Below are 16217 nucleotides of genomic sequence, written 5' to 3'. Positions count from 1 at the left end.
TGTCATGTCGGTGTACTCCATCGGCGCCTCGGTAGCTCGCCTCACGCCCAAGTTCCACCAACCAGCCACACCAAAGTTCCCCGGAATTCCACCGGCCGTTGGCTTGGATCTCGATAGGACGCTCCTCTCCGGTTTCTGTCGTCTCAATTTCCTCTCGCTCCTTGCCCCCTCTCCCGCAGCTGTTCTGTCTTCTTCTGGCTTCTCAACAGTATCGCATTCATATTTAGCGCTTCCATCCATTTTCAAAGCTCACCCTGAGCCTCTCGCGTGCCGTTTCGCGAACAGTCGGCGAACTCAACAGGCCCGGCCACCGCCTGTCCTCCGCTCGCCAGCGGAACGCTGTCGCATTTGCTCAATACATCGAGAACGAGTTCTTCTTGCCCAAAGGCAGCGGGTCCCGAAAAGGCTTGCTCCTCGGCAACTACGGCCAGCTCAAATAGTCCGGTCTATTTAATCTACGCGAATTTGGACGCCTTTCACGCCACGATGTTGTAAGTACCTAGTGACGAGGAATGCTTATCTTGCAGAACCGTCAGCGCTACGATACAGAGCATGTGCTCGTTGGACTGGCCGCTTTATCGCGAATTCCCTGCAACTTTCAACTAGCTGTCTGCTGACGCAGTGCCTATAGCGTCCTCCCCCCACCTCCCCCTCGCTACACGGTCCCAGTTGCATATGCAGCTGGGGCATCGAATGGCATGGCAGTTCCTATCGTGGAGACCAACAATATTATCAGCCATCCGGAGAAGGGCTGTCCTCTTCAAGTCGGAGAAGGTACGTTTGGACTTGGGATAGACCGCAGGTTTAGGTCCGCGTTGACTGCCGCTTGCAATCATGAATTCGCCGAAGTCTCTGGTGCCTTTGCTTATCCTTGATACGTTGATAGGTACATATCAGCTGCAAGACGACCTGCATCTAGCTACCCCTCCCCCGCATCCCTCTGAAGCGCCGATCATAAATCCGAACCCACTCGCAACCGTTCCTAATCCTCCCACCTCCGGCGTCAAGCTGTCGTTAGTTAGCCTTGGACCTCGAAACAAGACTATTTTTCCATCCAAGTTGAAAGTTACCGCACGGCCTTTTGGGGATGGGAATAGTGCTTTGGCAGCCCCTCCTGTCAAGGACCCCTCGAAAAAACGGAAACCGAAGAACAACATCATCAAGAGCAGTTCATCATTTGTATCACGGGTGATTATCCACGAGGCTACGACGAAGCGACTAAACGACCGCGAACCGGAAGGACTTTTTGCATTTGCCAATATCAATCGCGCCTTCCAATGGCTAGATCTAAGTTCGAAGCATAAAGACGAGCCATTGTCCAAAATTCTCTTTACTAAGGCCCACATGATAAGCCACGATGTCAACGAAGCGACCAAGAGCGCGGCGCATATTGATGTCGTTATGGGATCATCCGCCGGAGACATCTTCTGGTACGAGCCCATATCGCAAAAGTATGCGCGCATCAACAAAAATGGTATCATCAACAACTCCCCAGTCACGCATACCAAATGGATTCCGGGCTCAGAAGGTCTGTTCATCGCAGCGCATGGAAATGGGCAGCTGGTGGTTTACGATAAGGAAAAGGAGGACGGTCCCTTTACCCCCGAGCTCCCTGAACAGTCAACAGAATCTGTCAAACCATCGAGCTGGTCCCTGCAGGTGTTGAAGTCGGTCAACTCGAAAAATCAGAAAACAAATCCAGTTGCAGTCTGGCGGTTGGCTAATCAGAAGGTTACACAATTTGCGTTTTCTCCGGACCAAAAGCATCTTGCTGTAGTGTTGGAGGATGGAACGTTGCGTCTGATGGATTATCTCCAAGAAGAGTACGTCATCTAGCGTCTATTCTCATGCGCTCTACGAGGCTAACGGGGTGTTTAGAGTCTTGGATGTCTTCCGAAGCTATTACGGCGGTTTTACCTGCGTTTGCTGGTCACCGGATGGAAAATATATCGTTACTGGTGGGCAAGACGACTTGGTAACTATATGGTCCTTGCCGGAGCGCAAGATCGTTGCACGGTGTCAAGGCCACGATTCGTGGGTCTCTGCCGTCGCATTTGATCCATGGAGATGTGATGAGCGGACATACAGGATTGGCAGTGTCGGCGATGATTGCAACCTGTTGCTCTGGGACTTCAGCGTGGGCATGCTGCACCGACCGAAAGTGGTATGTTCTAAAGTCTGCATCTTCCAGAGAAGTATTCGGTCATCTAACCTCACTGGCTTCTATAGCATCATCAAGGCAGTGCACGCCATCGGACAAGTCTGATTGCGTCGAGTTCACAACAACTTAGCCGTCATAGAGCCGACAGTGCAGGAAACCGAATGAGGTCGGATTCTCAACGAACTGCTGCTGATAGCGAAGCCCCACCTGATCAACCTGTCCAACATTCGGTTGAATCTAGGGCACGCACGGCCCTGTTGCCACCGATCTTGGTTTGTCTCCGCCTTTGGTGGCTGTTACGCAAATGGACTGACATTGGTGTAGTCAAAAGCTGTGGGTGAAGACCCTATCTGCTGGCTAGGCTTCCAGGAGGATACAATCATGACATCCTCGCTAGAAGGTATGTTAGTTCGTCGAGTTGACGCCACGGTTACTAATGAGACACATAAAGGCCACATTCGCACCTGGGACCGTCCTCGAGAAAACATCAGTGACAACTATGGTGATCAGAAATCGTCCGAGGCGGGCAACCCCACCTCGTCTACGGGGTCATTGTGATAGTTGGTACACAGCCAATCAGCGACATAATGTAATTGTGTACATACTTGTTTCAATCATACCCAATCAAGCGCCTAGAGACTGCATGGAAGTATAGTGTCGTAGGTCGTCCTGATTCTTTTCCCTTTGTTGACAGGTTCGTGTGCGGGAGCGGAAATATGGTATGATTGAGAGGTACTTCTCACTCAGCATATTTAGTAAAGCCACCCAGCAATAAAAATCATTAGAGAATGAGCATCTTAGTCAGTTGCCGAAATAATTAATGCCAGTATGTTTGATGTAGATACGACTCGGAATATTATTGTGCCGGCCCCCAGGACGCGGCGTGGCATCAATTATCGGACCGCCGCCATGTGTACGGACAGCTTTCAATCGGACTCAGCTATCCTAGACCCGTCGGCCAACCAACCACCAATTCCCTCTCCACAATGGGGTCCTCTCAACTGACAATGAGGTCGGCCCTTGGGCTTCTTTTCCTCCTTTTCGTGCAAATCTCCTCCGCGCTCAAGTTCGATATCGTTGCTGGAAAGGGCGAGCGATGTATCCGCAACTTTGTCCTCAAGGACCAGCTTGTCGTCGTGACGGCCATTGTGAGCGGCGAGAAGGGTGATGGTCAAATGGTCAACATGCATGTACGTGATTTGTCGACAACGGCGATAAAGAATTGGATCCGGCGGATCAGATGCGGACCTTGTCCTCGATAACTTTATGGGCCGCACCACGGTGTCTCGAGCAGCAATGCTGACGGTCATTTCTCAACAGATCAAGGACTCTATGGGCAACGACCACGGAAGGCCCAAGGACATTGTTGGCGAGACTCGCCAGGCATTCACTTCCGCTGGCGACACTACCTTCGACGTTTGCTTCGAGAACATGCTTGTTTCCCGCCGTACGTTCACCATCCGGCTCTCGAACCTCCAGGTTCTCTCCCGTGCTAATATTCGTCAATCTAGGTGGCGTCTCTAACCCTCACCGATCTATCGAGTTGGACGTTGATATTGGTGCCGACGCGCGTGACTGGTCAAGCATCCAGGCCCAGGAGAAGCTCAAGCCGATCGAGACCGACCTCCGCCGCATTGAAGAGATCGTTGCTGAAGTCGTTAGTGAGATGGAATACCTCCGCGCCCGTGAGCAGAAGCTTCGGGACACCAACGAGAGCACGAACGAGCGTGTGAAGTGGTTCGCTTTCGGCACCATGGGCATGCTGGTTGGTCTTGGTGTGTGGCAGGTTATCTACCTGAGGGCCTACTTCCGGTATGTGTTTCGATTACGTTGTTTCCATTTAACCCATGCTAATGCCTCTTTACTTTAGTTCCAAGCATCTCATTTAGTCTTTCTTCAGCGTACATCGTTATGGTAGGAAACAGGCGTGACGTATGGTTTCGTTATCTTATGACAAACACGGAGTCTCAATGCATTTGTTGCGTGCTTTCCACCTTACGCAGCCTCGGATATTTCATTGTTCAGATACTCATGATCATTATTATGACCCGATATATATGGAGATTGTAGGTTTATCCTAGTCCGCCTACTTTTATAGCTCCCAAGCATGGTACATAGTAGCCACGACCGCCTCATAATCCTGTACAATCAACCCATCCTACCTTAACACCTTCTACCTGTCACCGGAGCGTACCTTATAAACTGTCTAGGTCTGAGCAATGTTTTGAAATCCGCCTCTGTGGTTGGACCTCGAATGCTGCAAACACGGCAAACTGAACGAAGCGGGTGCCTCGGATGATGTCAATCCGCATAATTGTCTAGCTCATAGCTCGACCCCATCGACCCCATACTCCTCACTTTTTCCTTACAGACTGCTCATACGGTCGTACCATACCATAGACTCACAATGTCTACAATTCGCTTTGTTCAGCGCCTTGCGCGGCCCTCGACGGCGCCGCTCTCATTCACGAGGCTCGCGACTCGTTCATTTGGAAGCTCGGCAGTTCGCCCGCAAGACAGCAAGAAGGATGGAGTTCACTCGACAACACCGCGGCACCGTGCACACCAGACGGAGAAGTCGGCCAACCCAGCTCTATCGCACGATAGCTCAACGTTGACCAAGGGCTTCCCCAAGGTTGGGAAGGACAACGCGCCGCCGGACCTCCTGCACTCGGTGGACCCGAACTACAAGCCTGAGGGTACATACCCCGGAAAGGTAGAGCATTACACAGGAGGCAGACAGCAGCCTGGCGCGCAGAAACCAGAGCTTGAGGTCGGTGAGATGGAAGGCATTACGTTCAAGGTCGAGCCGCTGAAGCGAACTGGGGAGGATGTGTCGACTATGAGGGCTCGGTTGCTATGTTAGTTTTCCTCGGCTCCCTTCCCTGCCATAGTTGTTCGAGACATTATTGGTTTGGAGGCTAACTCCTTCATATAGACCAGAGCCGGAAACGGGGTATTCTCGAGTCCGACCTGCTGCTGTCTACTTTCGCCGATGTCTATCTGCGCGACATGAACAAAGAGCAGCTGCAGGAGTACGACCGGTTCCTGGACGAGAATGACTGGGACATTTACTACTGGGCAACCCAGGACCCTCCTACTGAAGGAGAAGCCAAGTCGGATGTCTCCAAGGACACCCCAACCGAAACATGGCAACGCACTGGTGCAAAGAGCGGCGAGTGGGTGCAGACGGTTGGCGCCTTCAAGGCTGCGTACCGGCCAGTGCCATCGCGATGGGCCGACTCCGATGTCCTGAAACTGTTGAGACAGCACGTCCGAGATAACAGTGCGAACGGCTTCCACGCGGCAAAGAACAAGAAGACCGGTGCAGGCGGCCTGAACAGGATGCCCAACATCCAAACGTTCAACAACTAAGCCGTCGGTCCTGGTGACTAGCGGTTGAGCTTGATACATGTATGATATAGTTCCCTATTTTGCGACAACGCGGCATCGTAAAGTGCCTGCGTTTGAAAAGCGTTGTATAAAAGAGCTTGTAGATTTGACCATAATATCCTAGACAAGCAAATTAAGGTTCAGCGCATTGTCTGGTAGATCTGTATAGATTGTTTAGTTGCTTGTATATATAGTCACGTGACTCGCTTATTTTAGGGTTTGCGGCCCACACAGCCCAGCGGCGGTAAGCTCGTTACGTTAGGGCTCTCCTCCATCTTCGAACGCCGTGATTTTATCTCCAGCGCAGAGTCTACGACAATTGCTCCGCCCGCGTTCATTCTCACCTCTCCTCTCGCGGTCCCCTTATCGTCCTCCCAGACTCCGACAATGGCTGAGCAGCTGGTCCTCCGCGGCACCCTTGAGGGTCACAATGGCTGGGTTACTTCCCTGGCTACCTCTCTTGAGAAGTAAGGGCACCGAATCGCACATGGATGAAATACGTATATGGATCTACATGCGGCCCCGTGTGTGTATCCGTATATCTATCGCAGACATGTATTGTCTTGGTTGAAAATGAAAAACGGTTCTGACTTGAGATCTTTTTCCGATAGCCCCAACATGCTGCTCTCTGGCAGTCGCGACAAGACCCTGATCATCTGGAACCTTACCCGCGACGAGCAGGCCTACGGTTACCCCAAGCGCAGCCTTGAGGGCCACTCCCACATCGTCTCCGACTGTGTATGCCTCCGATATCCCCAATCTCCGAAACTCGAGTCTCGAAGAATGTGCGAAAGCGGGTTCTAAATGGAACGGAAGAAAAAAGTGATGATTAGGATCAGTTTGGCTGATGCGAGTGCTTGGATTTATAGGTGATCTCCTCCGACGGTGCCTACGCTCTGTCCGCCTCTTGGGACAAGTCTCTCCGCCTCTGGGAGCTTTCCTCTGGCCAGACCACCCGCACTTTCGTCGGCCACACCAACGATGTCCTCTCCGTTTCCTTCTCCGCCGACAACCGCCAGATCGTCTCCGGTTCTCGTGACCGTACCATCAAGCTCTGGAACACTCTCGGCGACTGCAAGTACACCATCACCGACAAGGGCCACACCGAGTGGGTTTCCTGCGTCCGCTTCAGCCCCAACCCCCAGAACCCCGTCATCGTTTCCGCTGGCTGGGACAAGCTCGTCAAGGTACGTTTTCGACACTTTTTCGTTACCTTGCTGCTTTCAGTCGGTCCAATGATGTTTGCATTTTACACGTATTTGCTACTTCAGAGCCTTATGGCCATGAGACAAAAATTCACCCTATGCCTGATGGACACGCCAATCATGATTTCGCTATCCCTTTCTACTATAGCATCGCTAGGAATGTTGAAGGGCGAAACTAACGAATTCAATAGGTTTGGGAGCTCGCTTCCTGCCGCCTCCAGACCGACCACATCGGTCACTCCGGTTACATCAACACCGTCACCATTTCCCCCGATGGATCCCTCTGCGCCTCCGGTGGCAAGGACGGTGTCACCATGCTCTGGGACCTCAACGAGTCCAAGCACCTCTACTCCCTCCACGCCGGTGACGAGATCCACGCCCTTGTCTTCTCCCCCAACCGCTACTGGCTGTGCGCTGCCACCGCCAGCAGCATCACCATCTTCGACCTCGAGAAGAAGAGTAAGGTCGACGAGCTCAAGCCCGAGTACATCGAGAAGGGCAAGAAGAGCCGCGAGCCCGAGTGTGTCTCTCTCGCCTGGTCCGCTGATGGCCAGACTCTCTTCGCTGGTTACACTGACAACAAGATCCGCGCTTGGGGTGTCATGTCGAGGGCGTAGATTGGTGTGAGTGAGCATGGAGAGGGGAATGAAACAAAATAATAGCGAATTGAGTGGGTTGAGTTTGGCAGCCAAACGAAACGAAACAAGATTAAAGCCTAAAGCTTTTGTTTGATATCAAATCTTTTTTATCATCTTCACCTATTATCTCTCATCTCTTCCTTCGGGGAAGAGACCCTTCCTCATTCGCAAAAATCGGGCAGGCATTTGGATGGGATTGTATGAGCCATGAGCAATGAAGCACCTCACGCTATGCAGGTTCCCTTGTAGAACGACCCATTTGGTGGTTCGCGATCTTGTATTCTCCACCTTGAATCCGCAATTCTTGTAGTCCGGGGTGCTGCGAAGGCAGCACCGGGTGTTCTAGAATATCTCAGAGATTACCCGTATTATGTATGTTAGGGTGTGGGGTTAACCGCTGCGGCTGTTGCGTTCCCATATACGGCGTAGGGCCTTACTTGTTATTAGTAAGAGCATGTTAAAGCAATAAGATACTAACTAGTTAATTAGATAGAGTACGGGGATAACAATGTTTCGATCATCGTTGATGCGGCAATCTGGTTCTTCACAAAAAAGTCGTCTCCGAAAGCAAAGGCAAGTGGGGACGTGTATATATATTGGTTTAATGTACAAGGCCTACAAGACCAGCGCCAGAGCCTCCAGATCAGTCTGCCTCACCCCATCTTATTTCTTGGACATGCCCTCCATCTCCTCGACTGCCTCTTTCATCTCCTTAATAATGTCTTCCCGGCTTTCCCCGAAGAAGGTACTAACAGCAGTTAGCGCCGCCTTGTAGTGTTTTCCAGCCTCATCAAATTTGCCCTGGTACTGTGCCAAATGGCCCAGACTAGCCTTTAAAGAAACACAGGCTACGTCGCATTCTGGGGTCCTCTTGTTCGCAGGAACGTTGCTCTGGACCTTATCACCCATCATCGCCCATTCTTTTGCATGGCTTATCAAGTGGTCGCTCGCGGCCTCTCCAGTGTCTCCACCCTCGTTCTTCATCATATCCTGCCTTACTAGCTGTTGCATCCCGAGCGCGCCCACAATATGGCTTATAATTAGCGCCTGGCCGCAGGTAGGTACAGGGCCTTCCTCCGCGCGCAGCAGATCCAGACCACGCATGAAGCACGGGAGGGCAAGCTCATATCTGCCACTCCCGTGGTATAGTTGGCCCAGATTGGAAAGAGCCATTGCTGCCTCTTTTTGGGTTAGATAGGGCGTTTTACTGTTTGCCACGTCAGGATCGACCTGGCTGATGGGTAGCCCAGCGTTCCCCCGATACTTGAGCTCTTTCATACTCAGATCGACGGCGGCTTCGGCGGCTTCCTCCGATTTCTTTGGGTCCTGCATGTGGTCGCTACCGTACATCACGGCGAGCTTCAGTGAAATCCCAACAGCTCTCTTGATGCACTTGGCCTGTTGTTTCTGGAGAAACTCCGCATCCGCTTTCATCTGATCAATCCTATCAAGGGTCTGAGGGTCGTCGATTTCAAGTTTCGTGTCCAATTTGGTGCGGCTCTTCTGGGCTTCCTTCTCGGCCTTTTTAATCTGCTCATCCAGTACCTTCTCCCTTTCCGCTGTCGCAGCCCGCCCTTTTTCAACCCACTCCAACATCTCCTTCTTTGTCATCTCGAGCACCTGGATTGCCGGTTTGATGTTGCGGGAGCGCTCTAGCACATCCGCCACCTGTAGTTTGATTCCGATCACCTCATCCGACATCGGATTCATGCCAACTGCAGCCGCGGCTTTCAAGGCCTCCTTGTAATATTTGACCGCGAGTTGCGGCTGGAGCGTCACATCGGTGTAGTATACCGCCTGGCGTAGAGGTTTTACGACCTCCGGGGGGAATTTGTGGTACTGGGGCGCGTTGTGGAACAGCTCGACGTAAACGATAAATCCGAAGGCTATCGTAGAACCAATAACACCAAGGATCGCGAAAGGCAGCAGAAATGGATACTTGCGCCATATCCCCTTTGATGCTTGTTTGAGGCCTAGCCGAGTGCGGTCGAGGTAGGAGAGGGATCGCGTTTGATGTGAGAAGCTAGGGGCATGGCGGAGGAATGGAGATAGTGAGGGTCGAAGGTCGTTGTGCGGAGACGATGCGTATGTTTTCGGCAAGTGTTGCAATGGTCGTGGGTGGGAGAATGCGATGGTTCGAGAGAGCGTGGCGGGTGTTCGGTTACGAACGAAGGCGCAGCTTGTACGGCGAGCTGCTGCTGCGCTGAGCATCATTGAGGAAACGGGCAGTAATCTGCAATTGTAGATCTGCTCATTAGAATTTCCGACGTGGGCTTGAGAGTAGCAATTCGAGTTGTGGTCAATGGATGGTTGAAGAATAAGTGGTGTTGAGGAAAGAATTTATGTGAGCGGAGCCGATTGCTTATGACGTTCTAGGCACCTGAAGCTCTACCTTATACAAGCATCTTAGCTCTCCAGCTTCTTTTGCTTACAACTCTCGAATCATTTCCATTTATTAGTGCTTTACCATCTCCAGTCAGCTTCTACGGATCCTCAACTCTTCTCTCCATCGGACCTGGGATTATGTGTGGTCGGTACGCCCTAGGCGTAGTATGTTCCCCGAAACTTCTCAAAATCATCAACTAACGAAGGCAGCGAATGATTTTCATCCGTCGTCGGCTTCAAGAACAAGGCATGCCAGTCGATGAAGCGTCTGAAGACGATGAAATAAGAGAGACCTACAACTTTGCGCCGGGGAATATCGGTGCTATTTATCGCGCCGACATTCCCCACCACAACCACGACACAGAGCGTTCAACGGATCAGGAACAAACTGACCCAGTTGAGCCTGCTTCAATAGAGTCGGAGGCGAGCGTTCCGGTTACTTACAAGCTTCAAGGCATGAAATGGGGCCTGGTACCCTTCTGGACGAAGCGACAACCGGACTACGGATCGCTGATGAAAACCATCAACTGCCGGGAGGATTCGCTGATTGAAGACCGCGGAATGTGGACGTCCATGAAACGGAAGAAGCGCTGTGTAGTTGTTTGTCAGGGATATTATGAGTGGCTGAAACGGGGGACCGGAGGTAAGGACAGGATCCCGCATTTTACGCGGCGCAAGGATGGGGATTTGATGTATTTCGCCGGACTTTGGGACTGCGTCACCTATGAGGGTGGGTATATGCCTTGTTTGCTCCTGAGAGCCGCTACTGACCAAAGGTAGGATCCGAGGAGAAGCTCTATACGTTTACCGTTATCACCACCTCGGCGCGTCCATCATTGAGCTGGCTTCATGATCGGATGCCGGTAATCCTGGAACCGAACACCGACGCCTGGAATGCCTGGCTTGATCCGAAGCGGACGACCTGGTCAAAGGAGCTTCAAGCAGCCTTGAAGCATTACGAGGGCGAACTCGATTGTTATCAGGTTTCGAAGGAGATGAATAAGGTTGGCAACAACTCACCGGACTTCATAGTTCCTGTCGACAGCAAAGAGAATAAAAGCAATATCGCGAATTTCTTTGCGACTGCGAAGAAGAAAAGCGAGCCGATAGAGAACGAAGGCAAAGATGCTGTCGCGGTGAAAGAAGAGGATGCTGCGCAATCCGCGTCAGGGATCAAGAGAGAACATCCGGACAGTGAGAATGATGACGCAGGGGAGAACGCAAAGAAACGCAAGACACTTTCACCTGCCCCTTCTCCAGTCAAGCCGCCGCCACCGGGCTCTGCCGTCAAGTCAAAGCAAATGCGCAGCGCGACGCACAACAAGAAACCGCTTAAGAAACTAGAACCAAAGAAGGCCAGTGATGGGACTCCACGGATAACCAATTTCTTCTCCAGGTAGGAGTTAAATTATATGAGAAATGATATGATGATGTGCCAATGTCTGTGGGAAGGGAGTTTGCTGTATTTATTTCCAACTGTCCAGCAGCGTGGAATATGGTACATTTTGTAATAGTGTACAAGTGCCGATCCTGATAGCTGTTTCATTGCGACTCTTTTTCGCGGAGTTTCTGGACCAGCTTTTCCCTTAAGAAAGGGCTCAGGCCGAGACCGCAAGTTGTTAGCGTTAAGCAAGTCAAAAGATGGGGGCTGCCTACATTCCATCGCGCGTGACGATTCGATAAGTCCCTGTCCAGGTCAGTATTGAAGTCCATTCGTCCAGAGTCGAGTTCATACCGCTTGGTGAGTAATTGCCAGTACCTCCCACAAACTTCCCTTCTCCGTCGACTTCTAAGCTTCCGAAAATGTCCTCGGGCCTGCTACATTAGCGCTCTTCCTCGTTCGGGTCACTGGGGGGTTCACCATGCAATTCTCCCGTACTCCGGCGGCCGCCGGTTGTCTGAGATATGTATCCAACCCCCTCTCCCAGCAGATCCAGCACCCCCCTGACCGCTAGCTCCGCTGGTCATGTCAACATCACGGCGTCGTCGTCGACTGCGCGAGCCGGGCATGAGCACGCCGCCCGAAGCAATGTTAGCGCCAGACGTAGATACCATCACCTGGGCTTGTGATATTGCGTCGGGGTCTTCGTGCCCATGCTTCGCCACGACTTCTTGCAGAGCTTCAAGAAACCTGGGGTTCTCGCGGAAAGAGTCAGTGGTGGGAGGGAGCTTCGAGGTGACTCCAATTGATAGGTCGACGTTCGGAGGCTCTGTCGGTAGAAGTGACAAGATATGCGCTCCGTTGTGTGGAATGACATACTGGAGCTCTATCAGCACGAAAACAGTTTGTCCGTACTAGCTAGCTACTTACGATATGAGGATGTTTGTCCAATGTTGATAAAGATCGTATTTGAGTCCATTTGGAAGAATGACGTGTAGAAGCTCTGATAGACCACATCATGGGCCGAATTGACTTGCGAGACCTGTCTATCAACGATTTGTAGAATTAATGAACAATTGCGGAGTATGTTCTGGAGCTCAACTATTTTCTGATGACGTAGAATCAAACAGGACAAACTCCGGCTCATGTGACTCCGCTTTCTTTTCGGCTTCGGCATCAGGATGGGATTGTTTCATTCATTGATTTGAGACGACGAGCGGTCTCCTCGATTTAAACAGGCGCCATGTGCTTTGTAGGCTTTATTTTGCTTTAGTCTGCATACAGCGCGTTCTACGGGCGTTCTTGCCTATTGTCAAGAGCTTCGGCTGGTGTTTACTCCTCTCCGCTCGGCGGCACCTGAGATGTGCTCGTCCTGCCCCAAATAGTGAGGTCCTTGCTAGTGGGATCTTTCGCTATCATTATCCTTCGTACTTTGAACCGTTAGGGTTGCTATCCAATTACATACCCCAGTTCGAGACTGCATATTCCAGCGCAATGGCAACTCCATCTTCCAAACCGAACCCAGGAGCAACTCCGACACACCCGACCTCCTCACCTCGCCCGTCTGGCGGACCTATGCATCGAACGATCTCGCTCAAGTCCCCGTCTACGAGAACACCCTCGGTTTCAGGCCACGGCCATCCGAACCAGCCCCCCTCGACGCAACAGTACGCCACGCCGCTAGCCGTCACCGCGGAGAACGATAACGCCATTTCCTTTAGTTCACCCTCTGCTCTACTACTCGGAGCCTATCCCGGGATCAGCCCTTCCCCCGCCGTCCACGATGCACTGGTTGGTACAGGTATGAATGATAGCGACATTCAGGCTCTAGGAATGTCTGGCTTGAAGCTAGGGACGGCTCGGGACAATGACGAGGAGCGCCGAAGGCATATTATTGAGGTAGTCCAGAAGCTGCGAGAACGGGTAGCAGGACGCGGCGTGAGTAGGGAAGGCATTGAGCGGTTAAGCCATCTCGAGCGCTTCGAGTCAATCTGGCAAGACGATAATCTGAACATTGCGGGCAACTTTGTCGACCTTGAGATCGATTTTTATCGCGGACAAAACGTGGTCAGGAATGTTAGTTTGGCCTATGTGACGCCGGATGCCGCCGACGGAGGACGCCGGGAGGAGGCTACGGCTGTTTTGAAGCAAGACCTTGTACAGACGCCGGAGGATGGTGCGCGGGGCACGTGGAAGAGCCTGGACAACTTTCACAGAAATCTACAATGGCTTGCCCGACATGACAAGCTTAGCGAAGAGGTGAATTGCTTTGAGGCTATTGAGGGTCTCCACGAAAGTTTGAAACGACTGTGGAATGAAGAGAGCTCTCAGCGCAAGTTCAGAGGCGACTATGAACATCTCTGCAGCGGCGGAATTGGCAGGCCGAGCCTCCACAAAGGTAGTCGAGTCGGTCTCTGGTTAGACTACTGGGTGCCGCGCGCTCGGGTCATGGATGCGAAGCAGCGCAGATCGCCGGATGCAATTGTCATTGATCAGCCTGAACATTCTACCGCTGATGAACCGACCGAGGCAGATGGCAACTGGAGGGTTGCGATCGAGTGTGAAGAGGGCTACCCGTCGCTTCGTGTGTCAAAAGACTGGCTTGGGTCCGAGGCCTTCACAACGGTCGAGAATGACGCAGAGGCGCCAGCACCAGACGAACAGCCATCCACTGTCACAATAATCAACTGGGCTGAGCCGCCGCCCACTCTGAACGGGAACCAAGGGTCTTCGGAAAACATGGATCTTAACTCAGGCATGCTGGGCTCGACTTCTCCCAATCGACGGTTCGTTGCTAGATTGGAACCGGCTCTCGATATCCCGTTCCTGGTAGCCACCGAGATATACCGACACCTAGGTATCCAAATGCCACAGGACTTTAGAGCCTCAACTTACGATGGACTGCTGGCGCCGGGATGGGCTTTGGGTCCGGAAGACTCCCATATTGACAGGAAGAGAAGCAAGATAACTGTCGAAGCATTTGATGAAGAGGATAAACCGTGCATCAAGCAGCACAGTTACACCTTTCAAACCTTTGAACCTACCAGTGGGAAAACGATCAAGGACCTTCCCTTCTCCCACCCCCGGCAGCTTGCAGATATGCTTCCGGTAAGACGGAGTTTCCCCCGCTCCTTCACCGGCTGACCGTGTTTCTGTAGACTCTCCGCCAGTACGCCTTCCTAACGAACATGATCCGCAGTACATTTCCTCTCCAGGATAAGACGAAACCAGAAGAAGAAAGCCCAAAGTCGGTTGAACAATTGCAAGACAACCCGAACACGAAGAGCACTGTAACCATTTTGACCAATGAGAACCCTAACGAGAAGAAACTCAACATGCTACTTGGTCTGAATGATGCAGACGCGATGAAACCCGAAGACGAGGCTCAAGAGTCGGCCAGTGATGAGCTCAAAGTAGATGTGACGTTGCGGACGCAACTGGGACAGGCCCCTATGATCATGCTGCTATTCACTGTGAACCGCGCTAAGCCGTCGAGGCAGACCCTCGAGGATCTCGTTACTAAGGTCTCAATCAGTTTCGAAATCGGACTGAACGGTCGTGTTTTGGTGGTGGACGTGACCGGATTGCTGGATGACGAGAACAGCTCTACCGATGACGCTAGCTCGGACACGACGACGCCAGAAGATCCGACTCGCGCGCTGCAAACCAAGTTGGCCCAAGTGCTTGAGACATCGCAAGACATTGGCATCCTAGTGGAATGGGTCCTTCGATGGGTACGGCAGCGGAAGAGCCGCGGATGAACGTTGTCCGGGGTATCCCGTTTGCCCCGGCATTGGTGCAGAGACCCTTGCAGAGCTGCGCCGGAGTGGGGAGACCCAGCTGGCCAGCCTCTCGGTTGACGGCCGGTCTAAATGGTATCAGTTTCTCAAGGCAGGGCTTGTGATACGCCCGTGGCGCACGTGGGGGTTGTTGTCGTACTTGAGCTTGCCAGCTTGGACGGCAAGTCCTGGCGGCGAGGGTCCAGATGATCAGCGCACCCTCGGTACCTGCATGAAGTCGGACAGGGTCTCGAATATGAGATACACGGTAACGTTAGGACTGTGGCACAAAGTCATGTCCAGCTATCACAGGGCCATGAATGTCTTTTTTGCTGGTTTCTTCCTCAAATGTTCCGTGCTCTCTACAGCTGAGGCCATCTGAATCGATGGGAGCAGCAACAGTGGAACTATGAAACAGCAAAGCATAGCCATGATACAGCGATACCTCTATTGATACAGCTAAATTTTACTCCGTGGATCTCAATGAAACCGCACATTCCAGGCGTAGAACAACAATATCCCTCATCAAGAAATTGAGCATGAGATGTTTACCCAGCGAGTCGTAGCATGAAGATCAGGAACAAATATTGAAGCTTGCAAGGGGGCCCGGGCCGGTCAATTCCCCGGGCGTTCCAATTCCTCACAGAAAAGCCGCGGGCGGACAAAGTCTCATAAAACCCGCATATTTCATGGGCCAGATCAGCTGCGCGAATTACTCTTCTGCGCCTTGATGAATTCGGGCATCTATCGATGCCGTTTTCTACACCGTACTTGCTCTCCCTGAGGTCTAGATACTCAGGAGGCGCGGCGCCATGCATGCTTCCTTTTCCTGCGTGCGGTATTTTCTCTAACCCGTGACTCAAGGCGACTCCATATGCGGTGCTATTTTTACGTGAGACCTTGCCCCTGCCCTGCCACGGCCCTGTGAGAATTGGAGCTCAGGTCCACGGTTTCCCCAGGGATTGCCTAGTAGCGTATTTTACGAGCGTGAAATTTGCATTTAGCCATTTTTATCAGTGATCCTGCTGATAAGGACTGACTTTAATGGAGTTTGGACTTTGAACTTCGAAGCGCTGCTTCTGCCACCGATAGCTCTAACCAGTAACCGATCACTCGGACCGGGACCGGTCGACGACCGCGACTAAATCAAACCCACTGGCAATTTCTGCTATCTATCGTTGCAATCTAATTCTATCGATGCTCTGAATTTGGACTTCGTCGAATATCGCGGTCGTATGACTTCCCCTATCTATCTCGCCCTTCTACCACTCCAAC

General features: G+C 52.1%; 6 protein-coding genes across 6 annotated transcripts; 4 read left to right on the top strand and 2 right to left on the bottom strand.

Annotated features, from left to right (window-relative positions):
• The first annotated feature begins 85 nt into the window (after positions 1–85).
• On the top strand, positions 86–2781 carry BDW74DRAFT_142970 (WD40 repeat domain-containing protein). Its single transcript, XM_073722808.1, has 7 exons — positions 86–491; positions 632–774; positions 887–1823; positions 1879–2164; positions 2230–2433; positions 2486–2561; positions 2613–2781. The coding sequence occupies exons 1-7, from the start codon at positions 487–489 to the stop codon at positions 2717–2719; spliced, it is 1758 nt and encodes a 585-aa protein (XP_073590207.1). The 5' UTR covers positions 86–486; the 3' UTR covers positions 2720–2781.
• A 387-nt stretch (positions 2782–3168) lies between these two features.
• Positions 3169–7376, top strand: BDW74DRAFT_164936 (uncharacterized protein; the record flags this gene model as incomplete). Its single annotated transcript, XM_073726349.1, has 10 exons — positions 3169–3351; positions 3482–3608; positions 3673–3973; positions 4682–5022; positions 5100–5523; position 5771; positions 5933–6021; positions 6166–6292; positions 6424–6741; positions 6951–7376. The coding sequence occupies 10 exons, from the start codon at positions 3169–3171 to the stop codon at positions 7374–7376; spliced, it is 2337 nt and encodes a 778-aa protein (XP_073590206.1).
• A 324-nt stretch (positions 7377–7700) lies between these two features.
• On the bottom strand, positions 7701–9975 carry BDW74DRAFT_8611 (TPR domain protein). The gene is made up of 2 exons (XM_073733917.1): positions 7876–9975; positions 7701–7829 (listed from the first exon to the last, which is right to left on the bottom strand). The coding sequence occupies exon 1, from the start codon at positions 9609–9611 to the stop codon at positions 8061–8063; it is 1551 nt and encodes a 516-aa protein (XP_073590205.1). The 5' UTR covers positions 9612–9975; the 3' UTR covers positions 7701–7829; positions 7876–8060.
• Positions 9721–11253, top strand: BDW74DRAFT_8636 (SOS response-associated peptidase). Its single transcript, XM_073733924.1, has 3 exons — positions 9721–9947; positions 9993–10512; positions 10563–11253. Exons 1-3 carry the CDS (start codon positions 9921–9923, stop codon positions 11180–11182), a joined length of 1167 nt encoding a protein of 388 aa, XP_073590204.1. The 5' UTR covers positions 9721–9920; the 3' UTR covers positions 11183–11253.
• Positions 10999–12265, bottom strand: BDW74DRAFT_8629 (uncharacterized protein). The gene is made up of 4 exons (XM_073733921.1): positions 12094–12265; positions 11644–12041; positions 11518–11597; positions 10999–11469 (listed from the first exon to the last, which is right to left on the bottom strand). The coding sequence occupies exons 1-4, from the start codon at positions 12181–12183 to the stop codon at positions 11435–11437; spliced, it is 603 nt and encodes a 200-aa protein (XP_073590203.1). The 5' UTR covers positions 12184–12265; the 3' UTR covers positions 10999–11434.
• A 31-nt stretch (positions 12266–12296) lies between these two features.
• Positions 12297–15567, top strand: BDW74DRAFT_142957 (RNA polymerase II mediator complex middle subunit MED1). Its single transcript, XM_073722807.1, has 2 exons — positions 12297–14271; positions 14322–15567. Exons 1-2 carry the CDS (start codon positions 12658–12660, stop codon positions 14922–14924), a joined length of 2217 nt encoding a protein of 738 aa, XP_073590202.1. The 5' UTR covers positions 12297–12657; the 3' UTR covers positions 14925–15567.
• The last annotated feature ends 650 nt before the right edge of the window (positions 15568–16217 follow it).

Source organism: Aspergillus multicolor, assembly GCF_047715735.1.
Source record: "Aspergillus multicolor strain CBS 133.54 unplaced genomic scaffold BDW74scaffold_1, whole genome shotgun sequence".
NCBI classification, from domain to species: domain Eukaryota; kingdom Fungi; phylum Ascomycota; class Eurotiomycetes; order Eurotiales; family Aspergillaceae; genus Aspergillus; species Aspergillus multicolor.
The sequence above is the reverse complement of the archived record's forward strand: the minus strand, read 5'-3'. Positions and strand labels throughout refer to the sequence as shown.